The 22,843-nt window shown below is 33.2% G+C and overlaps 1 protein-coding gene and 2 long non-coding RNA genes across 6 annotated transcripts in view; 2 read left to right on the plus strand and 1 right to left on the minus strand.

Moving 5' to 3' along the window:
* The first annotated feature begins 15 nt into the window (after nucleotides 1–15).
* On the plus strand, nucleotides 16–14,013 carry LOC125062472. The gene is made up of 2 exons (XR_007119273.1): nucleotides 16–114; nucleotides 13,651–14,013. It is a non-coding gene; the product is annotated as an uncharacterized LOC125062472 (long non-coding RNA).
* On the plus strand, nucleotides 7,192–8,693 carry LOC125062471. The gene is made up of 2 exons (XR_007119272.1): nucleotides 7,192–7,611; nucleotides 8,013–8,693. It is a non-coding gene; the product is annotated as an uncharacterized LOC125062471 (long non-coding RNA).
* A 5,019-nt stretch (nucleotides 14,014–19,032) lies between the features above and the next one.
* LOC125062329 (WD repeat-containing protein 7) overlaps nucleotides 19,033–22,843 on the minus strand; it is a 139,886-nt gene continuing 136,075 nt past the window's right edge. For all 4 annotated transcript variants that reach the window (XM_047668165.1, XM_047668168.1, XM_047668166.1 and 1 more), the window contains 6 exons: nucleotides 22,504–22,689; nucleotides 22,205–22,331; nucleotides 21,796–21,973; nucleotides 21,047–21,173; nucleotides 20,323–20,493; nucleotides 19,033–19,694 (listed from right to left, as the gene is read on the minus strand). In XM_047668165.1, coding sequence (XP_047524121.1) covers nucleotides 19,522–19,694; nucleotides 20,323–20,493; nucleotides 21,047–21,173; nucleotides 21,796–21,973; nucleotides 22,205–22,331; nucleotides 22,504–22,689 — 962 coding nt within the window. In that variant the 3' untranslated portion in view covers nucleotides 19,033–19,521. The remainder of the gene's footprint in view (nucleotides 19,695–20,322; nucleotides 20,494–21,046; nucleotides 21,174–21,795; nucleotides 21,974–22,204; nucleotides 22,332–22,503; nucleotides 22,690–22,843) is intronic.

The following is a 22,843-nucleotide window of genomic DNA, read 5'->3' on the forward strand; positions in this document are numbered from 1 at the left end:
GCTATATAATAATACTCCCGGGGGGCTAATTCCAGGGTTGAAGCTCACGTTAGGGAGCGAGGCCGGGGCTCCCTAAATGTTTCCATGAGCTGTTTATATTGAGTTCATGGAAAGGTGGGCACTTGTAAATAACTTGCACAATAGTCGTTAACGTTCACTAGGTTCTAAGATATACAGAATAGATTATAACGATCACTTTTTAATGGACCATAGAAAGTGGGCTATAAAAGAAAGTGTATTTTAATTAAGAGATTGGCTAATTGTAATTTAAAATATCCTATTTTATTTTTAAATACTTCGCTAATCGTTTCACAAATTTCTACAAGCATTTTTATGTGCCAACACACTATCTACGGCTTACGACATACGATAGACTGCGTTTTGGACACCTACATTTCATCGTATAAATTAATTGTCATTGTTTGAATCATTTTGAACCATCGCACTTTGATATTATGGATTCAGGTACCGCGAGACGTTTCTTATTTCGGTCATTCAATGCGCAGAGGCGATGAGAACTCGGAGAAACTGATCGTGGTGGTGAAACAGAAGGCAAAAGATCACGTGGCTGTTAACCAACCAGATGGACCGATCAAGTGAATGAATCATCGTCCTCCATTACGGCCTAAACTTTACTTTTAACGAATTCCAGAAAGTTCTTGTACTAAATTCGTCTTACGACTTTTAAAGCGCGAACGCAAGAGTGCAGAAAAAATTCGATCCTCGCGAACCGCTACAAATGAGTCATACTCAGCGTAAAATCTTAAGCAAAGCAACGCTAACATTTGTAATTTTTATTATTTTATTGTAGTTTGGTTTTTTTTGTAGTTTTTATTGTGTTTTTTTTTTAATGTAGTGAACACATCTTATATTTAACTAGTATTGAGTATTATATTATTTTAACAAAGCTATTGTAACTTACAGCATCTAAATTAAGTTATTATAAGATACCTAAACGAAATGAAAGCTTGACCATTTAATTTTTAATTTACATTTACAACATTATATAAATTTTCAAGCCAAATCCTATTATGTACATAATATAATTATAATTGAATGTATGATAATTATTTACTCGTGATCTTCTACTATAGTGAAAATTTCATTATGTCAAATATGAGGCTTGTAATGAGCCAAAATTTAGTCGTTCGTTTACTGTGAGCTCCAACCAAACTATCGTAAGTTAAAAATTAAGGTTTTATTTATTGTTTTTTGTCCTTCGCGTCGCAACTGTGTTAAGCTTATGCTATATTTACAGCTGTTAAACCATGTATGCAAAGCTGGAATTAGGTAAGATATTTAGTCGTTAGGTAATGAAGTTTTTTATATCTTTTTTGTATTTTCTGTGAGTTTATCTTCTAAATTAATCACCAATCTTATTAAAACTAGTATATAAATTCTTCACTAGATATCTAATTAATTAAATTTTAAAATCACAATTTTAATTCGAATGCTTATTATTTAAGACTGAGCAAATTCTACTGATATTAACAAGTGACCTTATATATGTCACCGTAAAATTGTAAACACCGTTAGATTGTAATCTATCTCGCGAAATGGTGAACCGAATAATAATACGTTAAATCGTAAGCAGTAAGTTGAGGTTCACAATCTTTCGACAGTTTTGGTCGCAAATGCCAGTCTATAATTTAATAATACCATAGCAAGCTAAGCAAGAGTAATTCACAAATATACAAAAAAAATCCTATGAAACTATTATTGCTATTACAAAATTAATTGTAAAAAAAAACTAAAATATTGAGTCGTCCTTACATTCCTCTACTCACCTAATACAACGCTACGGCGTAGCGCGCAGCAGCGTAGAATATACGTAAATGTCGTAGTTTAGAAAGCTTTGTGTGGCTAACAAAGAATGTTTGTAGAAAGAAAGTATAACAGTTAATATAAATTGTCGGGCAGTTTCAAGCAACACGATTTCTTTTTCTCTTGATCATTTTGTTAATTGTGTTTATTTAATATTGATAAATGTTTTAGTATTAAAGTTTAGGATATATAGTTTTTGTGCAATCTACACAGAAAAGTTTTGTACTTTGTAAGTAAAGAATAACACAAACTAAAGAACCACATTTGTTTTGGCAGTTGTAGAAATTAGCTCACCATTAGATATAAATCAAAACATTTTAAAACTACCAGCCGAAAAATGAGGCAAGTTTTTTTTATATTTTACATTAGGTAATTATTTAATAAAGCTCTAATGAATATGGGATTATAAATCATTGAAAACAATGTACTAACATTGGTTTTAAAGATTTAATCATTATTGAAATTATTGTACCGATCAATAAAACGCAGTAACTTAATTTTAGTGTGATTATACATATACTATGCACGATGTGCACGTGCGTCTACTCTACTATAGCTCCCGTGTTTTTCCGCATTATTTATTGTACATACCATAAAATATACTTCTAATAATTTATTTACATTTCCTTTATTATCGTGGACGTAAAGTTACCGATTACATTGATCACGTAATGATATTAACTATTTAAAAATTCGTGACCATAAATCCATCTTAAATGAACCTTGAATTGCTATTTTTTTAATATATTTTTTCTGCCAACCTTAATTTTTATTGACCTTAAATTAAAATATCTGCTTGTTAATATGCTGTTCTTGACTATACTTTTACATGGTACAGTATTAATGGATAAGCACAATCAATACAAGTGGTATTTAATAACATTAACCTTCCTAAATAATTGTTTTATTTAATTTATTTAAAGATTATATTTTTTTGTATAAAATTTTCAAATATGTTTAATTACGATTTATGAGAACTGATAAGAATAATTAATAAATGCAGAAAAAAGATCAAATAGCCAATGTGACAATTTCCACCGTATTGATAAAAATAAATCAATCAACCGAAACGTTGTAGCTTAAGTACTCATCTGTCTCTTTTCATTGCAGCGTAAACATAATTAGATAGAAAGAGACTAGAGAGTACTTTATTTAAAAATACATAAGTGCAACTAGACTGATATAGTTTTTATGAATAAGGTGTTCAACGGCAGCCAAAGGTAACGAGACTATAAATAAAAGAAGGATTTTTAAAAAAATAAAATATACAGAATCTGTGGAATTAAACATAAAAAAATGACTATCGTTTTTTGACTATAGAATAGATTATAACGATCACAGATTATACTATATATAATACATAACTTTTGCCGCTTTGACATTGTATGTTTATCTAGAGCTACTTCTAATGGACCATAGAAAGTGGGCTAATATTAGTATTTTAATTAAAATTCTAGGCAGTGCTTAAGAGATTGGCTAATTGTAATTTAAAATATCCTATTATATTTTTGGATACTACTCTAATCTTTTCACAAATATCTACAAGGATTTTTATATTATGTGCCTACATACTATCTGCGGCTGACGACATACGATAGACTGCGTTTTGGACAACTACATTTCATCGAATAAATTATTGTCATTGTTTGAATCATTTTGATATTATGGATTCAGGTACCGCGAGACGTTTCAATATTTTTTCGGTTTCGGTCATTCAATGCGCAGAGGCGATGAGAACTCGGAGAAACTGATCGTGGTGGTGAAACAGAAGGCAAAAGATCACGTGGCTGTTAACCAACCAGATGGACCGATCAAGTGAATGAATCATCGTCCTCCATTACGGCCTAAACTTTACTTTTAACGAATTCCAGAAAGTTCTTGTACTAAATTCGTCTTACGACTTTTAAAGCGCGAACGCAACAGTGCAGAAAAAATTCGATCCTCGCGAACCGCTACAAATGAGTCATACTCAGCGTAAAATCTTAAGCAAAGCAACGCTTAAATTAACTTGGATGAATGACAAAGTTTTACACCATGTTAATCCTTTTCTTTATGTACACTGCACATTACTTAAATGATAACTATACAACGGTATTATACATGTTGTGAAGGGCCCCGTCATCCGCCCCCAATTGTGAGTTGCAACCAACATATCATGAATCCTCCTCTACACTAATCTATTTATGTATATACACAGTGATCAATTAATTTATAAGTTTTTCCTTTTTTTAGCTACTTTTATTATTTTCTGAAAAATAATATCTTCACAACACGTTTTCTTAGTAATTAGTTTGCGTCAGCAGTTAATCCACGTATTATTTAATTTTTAAAGATTTAAAAATAAAAAACGTAGCACGGTTCGAATACGGGACAGAGTCAGTCCCACCGGGGCATTTTAAACTAAGCCTAAAATACGGGACGTCCCGGGAAATACGGTACGTCTGGCAACGCTATGTAGGACATACATTATATATGATGCGGTGTAGTTTAATAAATAAACCAAAAAGGAAAGGCACGTGGGTCAAAAAGCTCTAATACGTTACTACTCTAATTAGTGTATCTAGCGGTTGTTTACCACCAGGGAAGATTAAATAGAGTGATGAAAAATATGAAAGCAATTGTGAGGACGATACAATTGAAACGTTTTAATAATATATATTTTTTATTATTAAATAAACGCTTTTTATACAAAAATATAGTCCGTAGAAGTTACGAGCTGTCTTGTATATAATACTGCTAATACTCCCGGGGGGCTTATTCCAGGGTTGAAGCCCACGTTAGGGAGCGAGGCCGGGGCTCCCTAAATGTTTCCATGAGCTGTTTGTATTGAGTTCATGGAAAGGTGGGCACTTGTAAATAATTTGCACAATAATTAACATCCAAGTCGTTTACGTTTACTTGGTTCTAAGATTTACAGTTTACTCTTATCCTGACGTGCATTAGTTAAACTTATTTATTTATATTATCTTAATGGGTTTCTGAAATCGTTTTACCTTTATACACAATTTAGTTATAATAAGATTATACCCACAATTTACATTACAATTAATTTACTTAATTTTTTTATAATTAATCACTGCACATTACCTACTTTAAATCTACGATGGGTGTTATCTATTTACACCTACACATAGGAACTATACGTATAGTTTTGCTTAGAGATTCATAGGTAAGAATTTTCTCAACTGACCCTTGCTTGCAATAGCTTAAGATCACAAAACATATTGTGTTAAAAAGCGCAGCTTTCTACGCCAGAGGTTGACGTTACTGAAACTTAGTTGGATGGTTCTGCTACGCTAGCTTAGTCATGTGATCGTTCACTCATAAAAGAAGAGTCGGAAAAGAACAGGATGACTTTCACGTAGATTGCGAGGCAGCAAAACCAGCATCCTCGGACTAAAGATACTCAGCCGGCTCTGAGACACGTGTACGCGTAGGCTGTTTATTTATTTAATGATTAATTTATGTGTATGGGTATTTTATGCTGGTACTAAATGAGTATTTAAGTTGTTTTTACTAATCAGTGTTCTAATTGGAATAAATTATTATTATTATTTCCATACAAATACGCGTTAGTTAGTCACGCATAACGCAAAGTACATTTGTATTATGAACTTCTCGGTATTACGTAATAAAACGCCTTGAATATTTTGATTAATTTAAAAGGTCGGATTGAGCGATTATATTATTTACTCACGACAGCATATTATTAAGGCAACTAATAACGGATCATACATAGCGCTATATGCCTATGTGCCACGAAAATTTTGAAAAATGAACGTAGAAGGTAGCGTATTTGCACCTTGAATGCTATTATTCTATTTTTTTACATTTAATTATAGGAAAATTTTATGGACTGTTTACCACAAGTTTTTAATGCACTTTCTATCTATTCGTTACCCTATTCCTATCTATTAGCAATTTTAATGAGAATTAGAAACACGTTAAATAACATATAAATGTATATATGTATATAATAATATATAAATATTTTTATTTATTAAAAACACATTAATGAATTTGGGGATATGCGCTCTTTATATATATATATCATGTTGAAAACGTTGAATATTTTAGCATGTGATATATATTGTAATAAAATATTTGTGCATTTATTTCTCATTAAACTTGGTAGAGATCCCCAGCCTCGCCCCCCACAGTGAACCCCATCCATAAGCACTACGAAGAGTCCTCCTCAATCCTACCTTAATCTATTCCCCTAAAAATGCTTATGTTTGCGAAGCGAGTTTTTCTTCGAAGCGAGCTTTTTAAGGATTTAGAGAATTTTTTCAAATTACATATTGAGAAGTGAGAATGCTATTTTTGAATTTTTTAACATTTCATTATCAGAACTTTTTTTGCACAAGCTTTTTATGTACAATTGTTACACTGGGCGTCAAAATATTATAAATTAATTGAACTATATTTAAATCAGATCAAACTCGATAGGGGCAAAAAATTACTACAATTTACGATCGCTAAATTTACAGTAACGGATTAAAATATCATATCACAGTTTTTTAAACTTTAGATAAATTCTTAAGCGATGCTAAATCCTATTATGTACATATAGTTATGATTGAAATATCGTTATATTTAAATTATTTTAATTGATTTTTGTAAATGTTTAAATATTTTTTTTTCCTCTAGTATATTTGTTTTTTGTTATACATAATTCATACGTACCAAATAAACAATTAAGATCTTTACTAAATTGGTTAAGTTCGTTTACTTATAATGAATGGCATTGACATTGGCAAATCACATGAAACGTAACCCGTACTTCAGTTTATCATGTTATTGAACCTCGTATTTTTCCTCTTGGCACACAGTTATTACGCAAATGCTGAATTAACGCGGGTACTTTAAAAAAAAAATACTTTGAATATTACTCGATTGTGACTTGTCAATCATCTCCCAATTACGCAACACGGCCAGTCGTTACGTTTCGCAACTATACAATCGAACTTTGAGTGCGAGGCGTTGAATTAAAAAACAACTGTGGAACGTCAGACGGTGACGTAATAAGGGTGAATTCGTCATGATAGAAATATTTAATTAGATCTTAAAGCGTATATTCAAAGTAGCTTTTCCCCTTTTCATTCAACAATAAAAATCATGTTTTGGTATTAATATAAATAAAAATTTGATTAATTTTTCTATACTTTAAGAATATAAAGAGGAAAGGTTTGTATGTAAGTATGTTTGTAACGAATTGGCTAATAATTCTTTTACCATTTGAATGCTACATTATCACTGATAGGCTGTTTTTATTTACAAAAAAAAAAATTTCTAAAACTACAATATTGTTACCGAAGGTATAAAAAATATGTCTATAAAACATTTTTCATCGCATGCGCTGCGAAAACTATTGATGATAGAACAAAAAAATGTTCCACAATATTAAAGAATAGCGATAGCATGTGTGTATTGTAATTTATAATTTAATATAAATTCCGATTAAATCAGACCAAGTTATAGTGCCGAACGATCGCAACGCCTTGCTGCAAAGCAATCCAGAATCTCACGAGCACGCGCAAGGGAATCTAGCGCCGAACGTTCGCAACGCTTTGCTGAAAATCGATCAAGAATATCACGAGCATGCGCAAGGGAATAGAACGCTTTCTAAACAAAAATATAGTCCGTAGAAGTTACGAGCTGTCTTGTATAATATAATACTGCTAATACTCCCGGGGGGCTAATTCCAGGGTTGAAGCTCACGTTAGGGAGCGAGGCCGGGGCTCCCTAAATGTTTCCATGAGCTGTTTATATTGAGTTCATGGAAAGGTGGGCACTTGTAAATAACTTTTTTATTTCATATTCATTATTTAATAAAGCTCTAATGAATATGGGATTATAAATCTTTAAAAACAATGTTAGTAACATTGGTTTTAATGATTTAATCGTTATTGAAATTATTGTACCGATCAATAAAGCGCAGTAACTTAATTCTAGTGTGATTATACATATACTATGCACGATGTGCACGTGCGTCTACTCTACTATAGCTCCCGTATTTTTACGTATTATTAATTGTACATACTATATAATATACTTACGTGCTGTCTTGTATATAATACTGCTAATACTCCCGGGGGGCTTATTCCAGGGTTGAAGTCCACGTTGGGGAGCGAGGCCGGGGCTCCCTAAATGTTTCCATGAGCTGTTTATATTGAGATCATGGAAAGGTGGTGTATATAAGGTCACTTGTAAATATAAAAATTGTGATTTTATAATTTTATTATTAAGATATCTAGTGATGAATAATTTTTCAATTAGTTTAAAATAGATTAGTGTTTAATATAGTAGAAAAACTCACAGAAAATATAAAAAAATACTAAACCAAAAAAAAAAAAAAATATGATTGAATGTATGATGATTATTTACACGTTACCTTGTACTATAGGCAGTAGGTATCGTGTTTTTGCAATATTGTAAACAAGACAGCTCGTAACTTCTATGGACTATATTTTCTTTTCGTTTATTATTGACATTGTTTAGAAAAAAATTCAACTGAAAAATTCTGTTTAATATTTATAAAATTCAATCAATTATAAGTCAATGTACGTATGAAAATAAAACCAATTCAGATATACGACCACCACACCGTACACCACCGCATATACCTCAATTCATAAAAAAAACATTTATATAAATATATATACAGTGGTGGTCGTTTAATAACTAATAATACCAACGGTCTTTGACGATACTTTACCGCAATCGTTTTTCTTTTAGTGGCGTATCCCTTATTTTTAATAATTGCCGCAGCACTGAAATTGCAGCAATCAATCAATTTCCTAAATTTTTCTAGGGGGATTGAATTCCATGCTTTAAGAAAAGCTTCATATAAATAATATAAAGGCAGTTTTGGCCGCGCACCACCACTTTGTGGAACCAGCTGCCCACTGAAGTATTTCCGAACCAATTTGACTTAGGGTCCTTCAAGAAAATAACGTACCAACTCTTAAAAGGCCGGCAACGCACTCTCAATGCCAGAGAGAGAGTGTCCATGGGCGGCGGTATCACATAACATCAGGTGAGCCTCCTGCCCGTTTTCCCCTGTTCTATAAAAAATAAAATATAGTTTGTTTTGACTGGTGTTACGTTTGTTTGAGACTTTCTTTTTAACAATATACCTCCATGTGTAGTACTCATTTTATAATGAAAAGTAAGATATGTTTTATAGTTTATGCATTTAATGAGATTTTTATTTGAGTGGTTATATTATTGCATGATTATTAAAAATGTTAGTTACGAAAATATAAGCAAAATTAAAAAAAAAAACATCAATCATTACGTTCCGCAGTTTTTTTTAAATTTACCGCCTCGCACTAAGTTTGATTGTATAGTTGCAAAACGTGTCCCGTAATTGGGAGATGATTGACAAATTACAATCGAGTTATATTCAATGTATCCTTTTTTTTAAAGTACCCGCGTTAAATCTGCGTTTGCGCAAATAGCTGTGCGCCAAGAGGAAAAATACGAGCATCAATTACATACCACTATAATAAAAGGACTTGATTTAAGTTAATTTTTTATTTATTTATTACCAAAATAATTTTTATATTTTTGAATGAAAAAGGGAACAGCTGCTTTGAATATACGATTTGAGATCTAATTAAATATTTCTATCTTGACGAATTCACCCTTATTACGTCACCGTCTGACGTTCCACAGTTGTTTTTTAATTCAACGCCTCGCACTCAAAGTTTGATTGTATAGTTGCGAAACGTAACGACTGGCCGTGTTGCGTAGTTAGGCGATGATTGATAAGTCAAAATCAAGTAATATTCAAAGTATATTTTTTTAAAGTACCCGCGTTAAATCGGCATTTACGTAATAGCTGTGTGCCAAGAGGAAAAATACGAGGTTCAATAACATGATAAACTGAAGTACGGGTTACGTTTCATGTGATTTGCCAATGTCAGAGCCATTCATTATAAGTAAACGAACTTAACCAATTTAGTAAAGATCTTAATTGTTTATTTGGTACGTATGAATTATGTATAACAAAAAACAAATATACTAGAGGAAAAAAAAATATTTAAACATTTACAAAAATCAATTAAAATAATTAAATATAATGATATTTCAATCATAACTATATGTACATAATAGGATTTAGCATCGCTTAAGAATTTATCTAAATTAAAAAAACTGTGATATGATATTTTAATCCGTTACTGTAAATTTAGCGATCGTAAATTGTAGTAATTTTTTGCCCCTATCGAGTTTGATCTGATTTAAATATAGTTCAATTAATTTATAATATTTTGACGCCTAGTGTAACAATTGTACATAAAAAGCTTGTGCAAAAAAAGTTCTAATAATGAAATGTTACAAAATTCAAAAATAGCATTCTCACTTCTCAATATGTAATTTGAAAAAATACTCTAAATCCTTAAAAAGCTCGCTTCGAAGAAAAACTCGCTTCGCAAACATAAGCATTTTTAGGGGAATAGATTAAGGTAGGATTGAGGAGGACTCTTCGTAGTGCTTATGGATGGGGTTCACTGTGGGGGGCGAGGCTGGGGATCTCTACCAAGTTTAATGAGAAATAAATGCACAAATATTTTATTACAATATATATCACATGCTAAAATATTCAACGTTTTCAACATGATATATATATATAAAGAGCGCATATCCCCAAATTCATTAATGTTTTTTTAATAAATAAAAATATTTATATATTATTATATACATATATACATTTATATGTTATTTAACGTGTTTCTAATTCTCATTAAAATTGCTAATAGATAGGAATAGGGTAACGAATAGATAGAAAGTGCATTAAAAACTTGTGGTAAACAGTCCATAAAATTTTCCTATAATTAAATGTAAAAAAATAGAATAATAGCATTCAAGGTGCAAATACGCTACCTTCTACGTTCATTTTTCAAAATTTTCGTGGCACATAGGCATATAGCGCTATGTATGATCCGTTATTAGTTGCCTTAATAATATGCTGTCGTGAGTAAATAATATAATCGCTCAATCCGACCTTTTAAATTAATCAAAATATTCAAGGCGTTTTATTACGTAATACCGGGAAGTTCATAATACAAATGTACTTTGCGTTATGCGTGACTAACTAACGCGTATTTGTATGGAAATAATAATAATAATTTATTCCAATTAGAACACTGATTAGTAAAAACAACTTAAATACTCATTTAGTACCAGCATAAAATACCCATACACATAAATTAATCATTAAATAAATAAACAGCCTACGCGTACACGTGTCTCAGAGCCGGCTGAGTATCTTTAGTCCGAGGATGCTGGTTTTGCTGCCTCGCAATCTACGTGAAAGTCATCCTGTTCTTTTCCGACTCTTCTTTTATGAGTGAACGATCACATGACTAAGCTAGCGTAGCAGAACCATCCAACTAACTTTCAGTAACGTCAACCTCTGGCGTAGAAAGCTGCGCTTTTTAACACAATATGTTTTGTGATCTTAAGCTATTGCAAGCAAGGGTCAGTTGAGAAAATTCTTACCTATGAATCTCTAAGCAAAACTATACGTATAGTTCCTATGTGTAGGTGTAAATAGATAACACCCACCGTAGATTTAAAGTAGGTAATGTGCAGTGATTAATAATAAAAAAATTAAATAAATTAATTGTAATGTAAATTGTGGGTATAATCTTATTATAACTAAATTGTGTATAAAGGTAAAACGATTTCCGAAACCTTTTAAGATAATTTAATTAAATAAGTTTCACTAATGCACATCAGAATGAGAATAAACTTTAAACCCTAGAATCCGGTAAACGTGGGGGGTAAGGGGTACGGAAATAACATCTTAACCGGCCCAACAGTCAACCTCACCTGCACGCGGTGCTCCCTGCTAGATAACGGACGAGGCTCTGGCGACCGAGGAATGGCGGTATATCCATTTAAACTCAAATTTAAAATATCTTTATTCATATAGGTACACTTATAGGTAGGTACACTTATGAACGTCAAAAAAGATATTTAACTAATTGTAAATTTACATTTACTACCAGTTCGCAAGTCAAGGGCGTAGAGCGGGCAAGAAGAACTGGCAAGAAACTTTTTAATCGCTAAGTTTTGGGTAACCAATCGAAGAGGCAGCAACGGCCTTGAAGTGTAAATAAATTCAAAGATGTCTAGGAGTGGAAGGCAACGGGAAACCACCACTCCTAATTTTCCAAGAGAGTCAGCATGAAAGGTCTTAGAAAAGTGAACAGTATGTCTGTGAGAGATGGTATGAAAGATGATACCGGCCATGCGGCAGTGCATCGTCAGGCGCCGCATGGACATTTAGCTACTGATGAAACTAACATTTACAAATCGATTCGTCATCCCCATCCCATCGGAACGTAGAATGTGCGCGGTCTTAATCAATCAATGCGTTTTTCAAGGCAGTTTTTGCCACGCACCACCCACTTTGTGGAACCACCTTCAAGAAAAGAGCTTACCAATTCTTAAAAGGCCGGCCCTCTGGCATTGAGAGTGTCCATGGGCGACGGTATCACTTAACATCAGGTTGCCTGTTTGCCTCCTTTTCTATAAAAAAAAACAGGAAAACAGAATTGTAGAAAACTAAATGCACAGAAAGAATATTCGCCTGCTGGGGCTAAAGGAGACTCACTGGAAATGACAGGTTCATTTTATAACGGGTCTACGAAGTACAGTTTATTTATCGGGCATTGAACTCGAAAATAGCAGAGAAGTGGCTTTCATTGTAAAAGATCGTTGAACAAGTCTGTTGTAGGATATAAGCCAGTTTGCGATCTTATAATAACAGTTAAAATCGACCTTGTAAGCTAAATATTGAGTATTATTGCCATTTTACAAATCTATTGTAGCAGCATCTAAATAAAGTTATTATTTATTAATTAATAATTGTCAAAATAACATTATTATACATATTTTTTTTTTAAATAACTTAAATCAATTCCTTTTATCAGCGAACGAACCAATTTCGTAAGTGTATATAATATGTTAGTTTAGCAAATTGATCGGAAAGTAAAATTCATATCGAGATGATTATTACTTTTTAACAAATTCGATTAACTTGTACTAACTTTGTCTTACGACTTATATTTTATAAGCGTAAGCGATAAAAAAAATTGGTCGTCGCCAGCTACAAATGAATTATACTCATCGTAAAATGTCAAATTAAGCAAAGCAACGCGTAAATTATTTTCAAGCTACGTTGAATAATTGATATGTGCAAACATTTATGTTAACGAGATAAGTTTCAACCACATGCGTGTCAAAGATCGCGCGACCATTCAAAAAGATATGTAAGATGTCTTTAGACTGTAATTATTAATTGATTTTTTAATTTTCTAATCCAGGAGCTTGGATGAAGCCAAGTTTAATTGAACGTTTTAAGCATCAAGTTGGAAATAACTTTTTTTTAAAATTTATGTTCAGATAGATCGTAACATATACTGTAGGAAATACATTATATATGATGCGGTGTAGTTTAATAAATACATAAACCAAAAAGGAAACGTACGTGGGTCAAAAAGCTCTAATAGGTCTAATTAGTGTAACTAGCGGTTGTTTACCACCAGGGAAGATTAAATAGAGTGACGAAAAATTTATAGCAATAATTGTGAGGACGATACAATTGAAACGTTTTAATAATAATATTTAAAAAAATTAAATAAACGCTTTTTATACAGCAATATAGTACGTAGAAGTTACGAGCTGTCTTATATAATATAATACTGCTAATACTCCCGGGGGGCTTATTCCAGGGTTGAAGCCCACGTTAGGGAGCGAGGCCGGGGCTCCCTAAATGTTTCCATGAGCTGTTTATATTGAGTTCATGGAAAGGTGGGCACTTGTAAATAACTTTTTTATTCCATATTCATTATTTAATAAAGCTCTAATGAATATGGGATTATAAATCTTTAAAAACAATGTTAGTAACATTGGTTTTAATGATTTAATCGTTATTGAAATTATTGTACCGATCAATAAAGCGCAGTAACTTAATTCTAGTGTGATTATACATATACTATGCACGATGTGCACGTGCGTCTACTCTACTATAGCTCCCGTATTTTTACGTATTATTAATTGTACATACTATATAATATACTTACGTGCTGTCTTGTATATAATACTGCTAATACTCCCGGGGGGCTAATTCCAGGGTTGAAGCTCACGTTAGGGAGCGAGGCCGGGGCTCCCTAAATGTTTCCATGAGCTGTTTATATTGAGTTCATGGAAAGGTGGTGTATATAAGGTCACTTGTAAATATAAAAATTGTGATTTTAAAATTTAATTATTAAGATTTTTAAAAATATAAGTCTTTAGTCGTAGTATAGTTATAGCAAATACAAAAAAAATACAAAAAAATACAAAAAAAACAAAAAAAGCTAAATCGAAAAAAAATAAAAATTGAATGCATGAAGATTATTAACATAGATATATGCATATATGCAGTAGAAGGTATAGCGTTTTTGCAATATTATATACCTACAAGACAGCTCGTATCTTCTACGGACTATATTTTTCTTTAGAAAGCGTTTATTATTGACATTGTTTAGAAAAAAAATAACTTTTAACTAAAATAATACTAGTGAGCGTCGACTTTGTTAGGGCGTGACCAAACAGGGCGTGCAAGCTGCGTGGCAGCAACATGCGGAATTCGTAGGAGGAAATTTCGAACCATTTCACTGTATTTCTTTGTCAATTATTAATGCAAAAATTATCGATGTTGGGCTTTCGATTATGACATCGATCATCCCTAATGCGAATGCATCTGCACACAATAAAGCGCGCGTCGTAGACAGGTTGCGATTCGGAGCGTGTCATGCTCAAGAAATGTTCCTGTATTTGACGTAGAGTAAGCGTGAAGCCAGTAGCCGGCCTCATGCGTACCCACGGCCAAAAGCGTTGCACGCGCCGAACCTGTACTACAGCACAAAAGATTGTCATAAGTCAATTTGTTGTCCCAGCTCCTCTGTGAATTTAGAGAAAATGGAAAATTTTGACCTGGGCCTGCAATTAAGAAAGCGTTTCTACCTTCTTCCACGCCAGCAATCTCAGAGTTTGGATGCCTTTAAAATTTTAAGTAATATTTGCTGATCTATGGACAGAAGATAGGAATGCTGGTAAAACAAAATAAAAATAATAATATAAATGAGTATTATATTCTTTTTTCAAATCTATTGTGACTTACAGCGTCTAAATTAAGTTATTATATGATTAGAATTTTTGATTTTTTTTTTACATTTACAACATTATTTATTGTCAAAATAACATTCCTATTTTAAACATTTAACTTAAAACAATTCCTTTTATTATAGTTATATGTTTTTCGTATTTTCCTCTTGCGCAAACGCAGATTTAACGCGGGTAACTACTTTAAAAAAAGGATACTTTGAACGTTAGGGAGCGTTCAAGCATTACGTCACGCAATTTTTGGAGATTATTGACCCCCCCCCATGTAACGCGACGTAACGTTTTTCTTTACCCAATAGTAAAACGTTTCGTGACCACCCAGTGACCCGTTATACCTAGAAGTTACCATTATGTGGTGTAAAGTACTGGAAAGTGAAACAACGCGTAATTCAATGCCCGTCCCGCATCGTAACGTTTACAAAAGGACCCCTCCCCCTCTCCCAAAATTCGTTACGTAATACTTGAACGCAACTTGTCAATCATCTCCCAATTACGCAACACGGTCAGTCGTTACGTTTCGCAACCATACAATCAAACTTAGTGCGAGGCGGTGAATTAAAAAACAACTGCGGAACGTCAGACCGTGTAAAAAAACATAATTTAAGTAAATAATATTCACCAACTTCGATTTTGTATTCTGTACAGCGATAATTCCGGGTCTGTACCCAGTTTAGTTCGTAGTTGGCGGCGCTAGTATTCTCCATCTCACTTGCTCTCTCGACGTGTTTTCGATTTGCAATGCGTAAGAGAGAGATAGAAAGTTTGTCTTCAGAGCGCCCAAAAGCAACTGTGCTTCTATCCTTGGATGGTGTGAAGAGACAGAGTAATTCAATGTTTACTATTTCTATTCAGTTTAGTTTTGCCACTTTATGCATTTGTCATTATCATTATCAGTGATATATATAAATAAGGTCGGGCATTTTTAAATGTTTGACATTTCTGACATTTTTACTATACAGTATGTTTTTGTGTCAAAAGTATTGATAACATTTTGTGATGATATGAGTGATAGTTAAAGGTATTTTAAGAATGTACCTAAAAAATTTTGTTCGAAACCTTTAAAAGGGGCAGAATTGTCAACAAGTTTGGGGGTTCTTTTATAACCTTGTGCCAATAAAATTTGATAACTGTCAAATGTTTGAAAAAGCTCTTAAAACTTGTGTAAATAGCATTAGGTTATGTATATTGTAGATTTTCTATGGCTGCCCGTTTTATTTTATAATAGTCTAAGAGGTGTTTTTATAAATCTTTTTTGTATCTGAATTTATATTCATCTGTAAGGAATATGTTTAAAATTTTGTAGGGGTTGCGAAATTTTATATTTCGAATTGTGTATAGAATGCGTACTTCGAAATTTGGTTTAAAATGATGACGTCATCTTTTTCGGATTTCGTTCAATTCGTTGTTATGTGAAACATTGTAAGTTTTAAGCTTCACTGTTTGATATTCAAAATATCATTTTCAGTTTGCAGAATTTGTTACAAATTTGAAAAAGAAATTTACTTTTGCGCCTATTTAAATATTATGTATTCGAATGTCGAATTGAGTTTTGTTCTAAATTTGAATAGTGCGTTCGGAATTTGAAATGTTTGTGAATTCTAAAGTTTGTAAGATTTCAAAATAAATGTTATTTTTGACTTTGCACAAGTTTTTGTTGAATGTTGACGAAATACCATATTACGTAAGTTTTTATTTTGATTTTTTTGTATAGGATTTTTCATTAAAACATATTTAGTCACTCTTAGTACTATATAATGTGTAGAAACGGAGAGGTTTGGGCATCGACCTTGAAATTTACTGGTTTTAAACCGATTGATTGAAATTGATTAAGCTAGAAGTTAAACCGTTAAAAACTTAAGTAACTTTGTACCGGAGGTCTTTGCCCAATCTCTTGCAATAGGCAAGAGATAGAGTAAGAGTTAAGAAGAGATGTTATTTTGGAAATGTTTTAAGATAATAATGTTGATTTGTGACGGTAGTTTGAAAAGTGTAATGAGGGTAGACATCTATTTATGTTTTATTGTCCCTGCCGGAAGGTACATAGTTGTATATTTTATTTATAGGGAGGTAATCGGCCTTTTGTGCCTGACCCTTTGATTTGACAATTTTACGTACAAAGTTTGAACAGCCCGTGTCTCGGATGTGTACGCCTCCATCCTTAAAGATTAAAATAGGTTGAGACATTTTTGAAACTACCGTCAAAAAAGCGATAATATCACGGAATGGTGCTAAATGATGGATATTGTATTGCAGTTGTGAGGTCATTTTTATGTTAGTCAGAGGCGCCTGATCACTATCGTAATTAACTTATGAGCATCGGTTTGTTTATTCGGATAAAAATTATACAGCGTTTCCAAATCGTATACTAATCGTTGCACTATACTTTTGCGGTGCGCTTGCGGTGACCGCAGTATTGCTAAATAATGTCATAAATTGTTTTATGTTCAGTGGTCAGGCCTAAATGTCTTAATTGTAATAGTTTATAATTATATACGTTGTTTACAATAAGTTTGCGTGTCTTTGGTTAAATCTGTCTTTAGTCTATTGCTTATTCGAAATATGGCTTCCGTAACGATCTCACAACTCGAAGGAAATGTGTAAGATTTGAACTACAATAAATGTGTGTTTTGTAATATTTGTTTTATTTCCAACAAAAACTTATACAATATTTACAATATTCGTAACCTACATGATAATAATTGTACTTAAAAATGCTCCCTGTGGCAGACCCTTTAATACTGGCATTTACTCGCTGTATTGCGATTAATCGTCCAGGAAAGCACCTGATCCACCAGGCGCTTAAATCTTTTCTCAAAATCAAAGTTGGAGGACAGATTACTACAATGAGTTAAACTAACATTATTGAACGGTAGATACTATTCCGCCGCTTACCTAGAGGGGGCGAGACAGTAACATAAAACTCGTGTTGGTACACTTATCGACTTGAAAAAAAGCTTATTAATTGTAGGCAATTTTTTATTTAAATGTTATACATAACTATTTATCTCGCTGTGCCGGAAATGAGATATTGCCTTTAGGCGCCATTTTTCCGAGCACGAGTGGCAAATACGAGGTTAATACGAAATTAGGTACATCAAAATGTATTATTACCAATTTTCTGGAAAACATATCAGGTAATACTTACAAATCATTATATAAATAATGCTAATAAGACAGTAATAATGCTAATAATTTAAAATACTGAATCTCTAATATTAATACAATTTTCTCAAGTAAAAGCTCAAAGCACGGTTTTTACAAGATTTCTTTAAGTCAGCGCCATCTCGTGTAACTAATAATAACTAAAAGTTTCTTTTGTATAGCTATTAAATGAAGTAGGTACGTAGGTATATAGGCACGTAAATAAATAGTGAAAAGAATCAGCACTAAACAAAATTAATTTTAAAATCTGAATCTCTAAGTATAATTTAATATTAACACAATTTTCTGAAGTGAAAACAAAAATCTTCAGTTTTTACAAGATTTATTTAGATCAGCGCCATCTAGTGTTAACCATAACTATAAGTTTCTTTTGCAGAGCTATTGAAGTAGAGGTATAAATATTAAATAAGCATTGATAAGAAATAGCACTAAACAATAAAAATTATAAATCTGAATCTCTAAGTGCGAGTTAATATGAAAAAAAATTCTAAAGTGAAAACAAAAAAGTACAGCTTTACAAGTTTTCTGCCATCAGCGCCATCTCGTCAGTTAAGTTGTAACTACGTTAACGAATTACAAACTTGACGTGAGGTCAGTACTATCATAGCAAAAGAACAACAGCGCTAATGCGATAGCTGTAGTGAGAAGTATTAATGATTGTATAGATATTACACAAAAAATTGCCATATAAAAGATTAAAAATTGATCTCAACATTGACCCATGAACATGGGAAAGGCATTTGATTTTTTATTTCCTACAAATTTTTCAGCCCATTTGTTGTCTGTAATTGTTGATTATAAATGACAAAACGTTTCTCTTTAAATATCCTGCCAGGATCACGCTCAGTCGAAATAAAACACGAATTAACATACACTTTATTTAAGATTTCTAAACATTAAACAAGAATACTACAACTATAGAGATTAATATTAATTTAAAATAAGTGGCGCTATTACCGCATGTACTAGTCCAATCTCAAATAATCGTATTAAAAAGCGTTTAATTATACAATTTTATTTATTGATTATATTATAATAGCCATTAATTAATCAAAAGTATTTGAATATCTATAGTTTTATATATTTTTTAGTTATTTAAGCATATATTCAGAATATCATACTAACACGTTAACAATTAATATAGGTTCTTATTGGAATAATAATAATAATTAATTATTAATTAAAGTGAATAATTACATTTTGAATTCATAAATTACACAATAATAACATGACAGTTAATACTGAAGGAATAATTTAATAAAACAAACAATCATTATCATTAAAACACGAATCATTACAAATTGAATACAACAATCATTATCATTAAAACACGAATGAATAATTAACACTGAATTAAATATTGAATCGTGTTTCGGATCCGTCAGCCAGCATCAGTGTAACAGACCGTGATGAGCTCCAAACGAGACGAGCCAATCTAGCCGGATTCAGCCGAGTCACGTCCGCCATTGGCGCTGTGCTATAACATTTTACGCAACGCGTTTGAGCCGCTCCCAAACCAAACATACCTGAAAAATCCAGTTGATTTTGTTTGGTTAAATTATTATAATTGTAACACAGTGTTTATAGAAGCTTTTCTACACATAATATGGATTAATAAAATGGACGCAAAGGCAAATATAAAGGCAAGTATTTTTGTGTTCAAGATTAACTCCACTTAAATTGATAAAATCCAAAATTACCATATAGGTACTTGATATTAAACATAACAGCGGCGCTACAACCTTTTTAGGTCTATGCCTCAGATTTATGTATCTGTTTCATGGTTTGTCAATCTAATAGGCAAGAAGATGATCAGCCTCCTTAGCCTGACATGCCGTCATGTTTGGTCTAAGGCAAGCAAGTTTCCTAACGATGTTTTCCGTACGAACGTTCGTACGAAAGTTCATTGGTGTACAGCCAGGAACCTACGACCTTAGGGATGAGAGTCGCAACTTGAAGCCACTAGGGCAATACTGCTCTTTTTAATATTTTTAGTATTTCTCATTAAACATAATTTTATATATTTTTGAGCGTTTTTTATTAATTAATTATTTTTAAAAATAATCATACTTTCACAGCATTTTCAGCTTTTTAATCGTGAATTATGATTACTTGTAATTTTATTACAAACTAGCTCTTAAGCCTAAAACTTACCAGCGCTGGTCTGCCAGAAAGACAGTCTATTGTCAGACGTGGCATAGGAGACCAGATATCTCCCGTCTGGGCTAAAGGCACACGCCGTAACAGGGCCAGTGTGAGCTGCCAGAGACTGGCATCTACCCGCCCGCAACTCGTATATCGCGAGTTGACCCGTGTGGCTACCCACTGTGGACGACAAAATAGAATTTTTATGGATTTTACTGATATTTTATACATATGAATAAACAATTATTATTTTATTTTATTATTATATAAGTAGCTGTGAACAAAAATCGGTTGTCTGTAAAGTCGGTTTACTGACGATAGTTGAACGTGACAACGTCACGAATCGCTCACTCAAGTAGGAGAGAGACAGATGTCGAACGCTGAAGAGCGCGGAGTCCGATTGTGCCTCTCTGTCGCTTCGCGCTCTCGCTTGCACTTCAAGCCTTAAATGGAACGCCTCAGAGCGAGGTAACGCTGCATGAGTCATGTTTTTTCGTGCGTGCAGCCGGCTCCATCGTATTATAAGACGTTGTCACGTCAAAAACTACAAACATTTGGTTTGGCCTGAGGATGTCAACAACGAAGTGGTGGAAATCCAGCGTGCCTTTAGAAGAGCGTTATTTAAAAGAGGATGACGGAACTGAATCAGCGCCATCTATCGGAAACTGACGCTACTATGAACGAAGTTACTTTGTAGCCACATTATATAATGTAAGCATATAACGACAATTACCTGCAATCCGCCTGGTAGCAGGGCAATGCGAGACCTGGTTGTATCGACAAATTGCTGGGAACACTTCGTTCAGCCCTTTGCTCTTCAAATGAGACTGGTCCACGCAGTGTAAGATTATATCCATTACCTGGAACATCATTTGAAAACAATATGTTATATATATACTAGCTGACACGGTAAACGTTCTTTTGCCTGGTACCTATATTATTTCTAGGAAACATTTTTTAGTTTAATAAAAATAACTATTTACTATAATAAAAAATAGGGGTTAATCGTAGAGGGGTGAAAATTTAGGGTTGTATGTATTTTTTAGTGGAACATTATAAAAAAAAATTAAAATTTCATCCAAAAAATAAAAATAAAATGTTAGGGGTGGACAAACCCTTATCACTTAGGGGTATGAAAAAAAGATAGTAGCCGATTCTTAGACCTACTGAATATGCATATAAAATTTGATAAAAATCGGTCGAGCCGTTTCCGAGGAGCATGGTAACTAACATTGTGACAAAAGAATTTTATATATAAGATAAGAATCGGCATTAGTAATAGAATAATATCAAGTAGAAATCCTATGAAAATATTTTTTTTTGTGTTTTTTTTTGGATGACGTTATTAAAAATAACGAGGCTTTCTATTGGTAAAAGATTTTTTGAAATCCATAGATCACCCTCTACGACCCCACAAACTTTACTTATAATATAGTTTTAATATAAGAAAGTGTTAAGGAAATTTTTATGAATATAACCCACCTCGACCAAGAGCGGTGCCACCTCATGATGCATCCGGTCAATGAGCAGTTCAATACCCCTGAGCACCTCAGCCCTGCCCCTCTGCAGCGCCAGGGCTGCAGCCGGAGGCGGAGCACCGGAGGGGGCAGAGGCGCAGCGGGCAACCTCGCGAGCCATCGTGGTTATGAAGGCTGCGGGGCTGTAGATTATTCAACATTAATTATTCAATCATTAAATCAATTTCATTATTCAATTCATTAATAATTAAAATAAAATTAGTTGTTTCGTTAAGAAGAGTTATTTTGTAAATGAGTAATTCGAATTCACAAAGTGTCTAGATTTTCTTCCGATCATACAACTGAAATTTAAACCCAAACAAGTATACGTATGATTGTGTTATCACACTTCATAGTATTCCAATGGAACATACCGAGCAGTAGCGATGAGAGTGAGGGCGTGCCTCGCAGTACGGCAAGAGTCGGCCTGAGCTGTCAGAGGAAGACCATACGTCATAGACGGGACCAGCTTATCAGCGTCCGAGCACATTTCCAGAAGACCTGCAAATTTATAACAGGTCTAACTTCAAAAGAGATTTTCATTAGTAAATTGATATCAACTACAAATATAATATGGTAAATAAATTTATCCAATTTTAGACCACACAATCTGACGCTTAACTTTAAAAACACCCATCCAATTATCGACCATAATAACTGACGCTTAACTCACCCAATAGCACATGGCTAACGTCCAAATACGGCTCCCATACAGCGAAGCCCCGCCCTAAGAGGTCGACGGCTGCGCGTCGCAAGGGCGTATGAGCGGGGAGACGAGCGGATCCGGGCGCAAGGAGCAGATGCGTCAATGCCAACGCTGTCAAGCGCGCCAGGTTATTCGAAGCGCTTAATGTGAACCCTGAACACCAAAAAATATAAAATAAATAATAGTCCATAGACAGCAGACCATTCCTGTAATAGACAATGTGATAAAATCCACAGTGTGCAGTGTTGGAATAGTGGTTTCAACGTGCGACTTTCGTCCCTGAGGTCGTAGGTTTGATCTCCGGCGC

The sequence above is a fragment of the Pieris napi genome, chromosome Z, assembly GCF_905475465.1.
Source record: "Pieris napi chromosome Z, ilPieNapi1.2, whole genome shotgun sequence".
Classification (NCBI taxonomy): Eukaryota; Metazoa; Arthropoda; class Insecta; order Lepidoptera; family Pieridae; genus Pieris; species Pieris napi.